The following is a 2348-nucleotide window of genomic DNA, read 5'->3' on the forward strand; positions in this document are numbered from 1 at the left end:
TTAAATATATGAAAACAATTTTTAAAATGTTTTTAACTATTCAATATTATATTTTATATTTCAATTTTTAAAATCTTAAAATTATATATATATATTTTTCTTTCTTTGTAAAACGTCACTACCAAATTTTTTCAATGATGAATTTTAAGCCATAGAACTCTAACTCCATCTTGAACTTGGCAACTATGATTAGAATTTCATAACTATAATCCCAGGAACACAATGGATGGGCATTGGAAATAACGTTTCGTGAGAAAGCATGAAGCAATGAGACAAGTGATGACGCATACTCACAAGACAACGACACACTATTGCATTGACACATCGCTACATTCACCTTTTTGTGATTGCTGAAAACGCTTGATGTTCAGTTGAAAAGCGAGTGGATGTAATCAACCAAAAGTTTTGGATGCCTCATCGAATGTTTACACACAGTATTGTTTTAAATCGAACTTCAAAAGCAACACAGTAATTTTTAGGCCGGCCGGGACCAATAAAAGCTGCAACAAACAAGTCAATTCTTGAAAGGAATCTGTTAATAGAGTAATGTTATGTTGGGAGAAACTGAACAGACTCCGGCGTACAGGTTCTTTATCATTAACAAAAATCGATCGATATAGATTACAATTCAAGAATCACCTTACAATGCTGACAACAGGGAGAGAGTGTGGACAGTCTGAGTCACCACATCATCCCAAATGACACATTCATTAATTCATGGCTATACAGAGTCTACAATCGACTTCGGCTTATCCTTAGACCTGGCTTCCTTCGAAAGTCTGGCCGAATTGCCAGTTTGAGGGAGCAACATTATTTGAAACGACTGTCCGCCCATCGCTGGTTGTGACCTGGAACGAAAGGCTCTGTTCGTTGAGGTACGAATTGCTTTCCCAGTTCTGTCCCCAGTTGCGTGACATGGGCTGCCAACCAGTCCTTGACCCTTTTATGGAAACAGCGTTGACATCTCCACCTCCTCCAACATTTGTGATGAGCACGAGGTTGAAGTATGAGTGGCCATTCACGGTGAAACGAATTCCACCCTTCCTCAAGCAGGGGACCCTGCATTGCCAGCCCCTTAGAAATTAGTAGAGAGAAAGAGAAAGACTGGAAATGGCATGAGAAAATGAATTAAGTTATGCAAATGATCTTTGGGGCAAAGAAATACCTTGTGTAGAGGATGGGGACGATCCCACCCCTGTACTTCGCGATCTTGAGGAAAGCGGGCCCCGCCATATCGAAATGTTGCAGCGGTGGGTTGCACCATCCACCGTTGTCGTTGGGCAGAGCATTGTTTGGCGGGCAGAAGTTGGTAGCCGTAACCGTGACAATCCCCGGCAAACACCATTGGGGATCGTCATTGCATTGCATTTCATAGCAGGCTCCGCAGCTGAGTCCGTCGTTGAAAAGGGCAGTGCTCAAAGCAGCAGTATTGGTTCCATAGCCTTGGCTGTAAAGATTACAATATCCACAAGCCCCTCCTGCAGCGTTTTGACAGCCAGGAATTCAGGGCCCAAAACAACCAAAGGAGATCCTAATGCATTTAAAACCGCATTATATATGAAATATAGCCAAAGATACAAGGTTATGGAACTTTACCCATTGTCCCGGAAGCATCACTGCCACCGTAGAATGTGGCATGGGCAGACTCCCAGCCTCCATATCCATGAGCTCCAGTTAATAACCAGATGAATGTTAACAATGACGCCAATGCAATGCTCTTTACCAGTTCCATCGATCTCATATTAAGCTACAATAAGAACCACCACTGGAACTACTTAGGGCAGTAACTCTAAGTTAAAAGGGTTAGTCTGAGAATCAAAGAGATCTGAAGCCTAAAGGGGGAGGACTTGTTTGGTTGGATTTGCAATGAGGCTTGTGCAGTCTATATATAGATGTATTATTACTATATCCTTCCATCAGCTGTAGCAATAAAAAGTCTCTGTATCTAAAGTAGTTTCCTGATAAGTTGATGTTTGAACGAAATGAGGTATTGTTCGGTAAGCAGCACATGGGGAGTGCTCGTACATGTGCCTTTTGGTCCACTTACACATGCTACAGAAATTAAGTAATGGTCGATATTGACGAAGAGCGAGAATTATCAGGTGGGCCGGTAGAAAGGGATGTTTGTCCAACCATGTGACACGGATAACGTCTGTGGGTTGAATGGATTTGTCTGACCATGGGAAGGGGATAACCGCGTTTGTCCATTCAATGATACTGACATCAAACACATTTTATATCGGAGCACCATAACTGCTTAACATATTCAGAATGGAAGGATCTCTGAATGGTAGGAGTCTGGACCATAGTACAAACCATAGTTAAAATCTTTTCATAAGTACAAGCTA

General features: G+C 41.8%; 1 protein-coding gene across 1 annotated transcript; it reads right to left on the bottom strand.

The window, feature by feature from the left end:
• Positions 1-496: 496 nt before the first annotated feature.
• LOC149160873 (expansin-A4-like) lies at positions 497-1860 on the bottom strand. The gene is made up of 3 exons (XM_089435422.1): positions 1597-1860; positions 1166-1478; positions 497-1059 (listed from the first exon to the last, which is right to left on the bottom strand). The coding sequence occupies exons 1-3, from the start codon at positions 1739-1741 to the stop codon at positions 756-758; spliced, it is 762 nt and encodes a 253-aa protein (XP_089291548.1). The 5' UTR covers positions 1742-1860; the 3' UTR covers positions 497-755.
• Between the last annotated feature and the right edge of the window lie 488 nt (positions 1861-2348).

Source organism: Pinus tabuliformis, chromosome 5_2 (genome assembly GCF_031772625.1).
Source record: "Pinus tabuliformis cultivar Carrire ecotype Pingquan chromosome 5_2, CPIR1, whole genome shotgun sequence".
In the NCBI taxonomy this organism is placed as follows: domain Eukaryota; kingdom Viridiplantae; phylum Streptophyta; class Pinopsida; order Pinales; family Pinaceae; genus Pinus; species Pinus tabuliformis.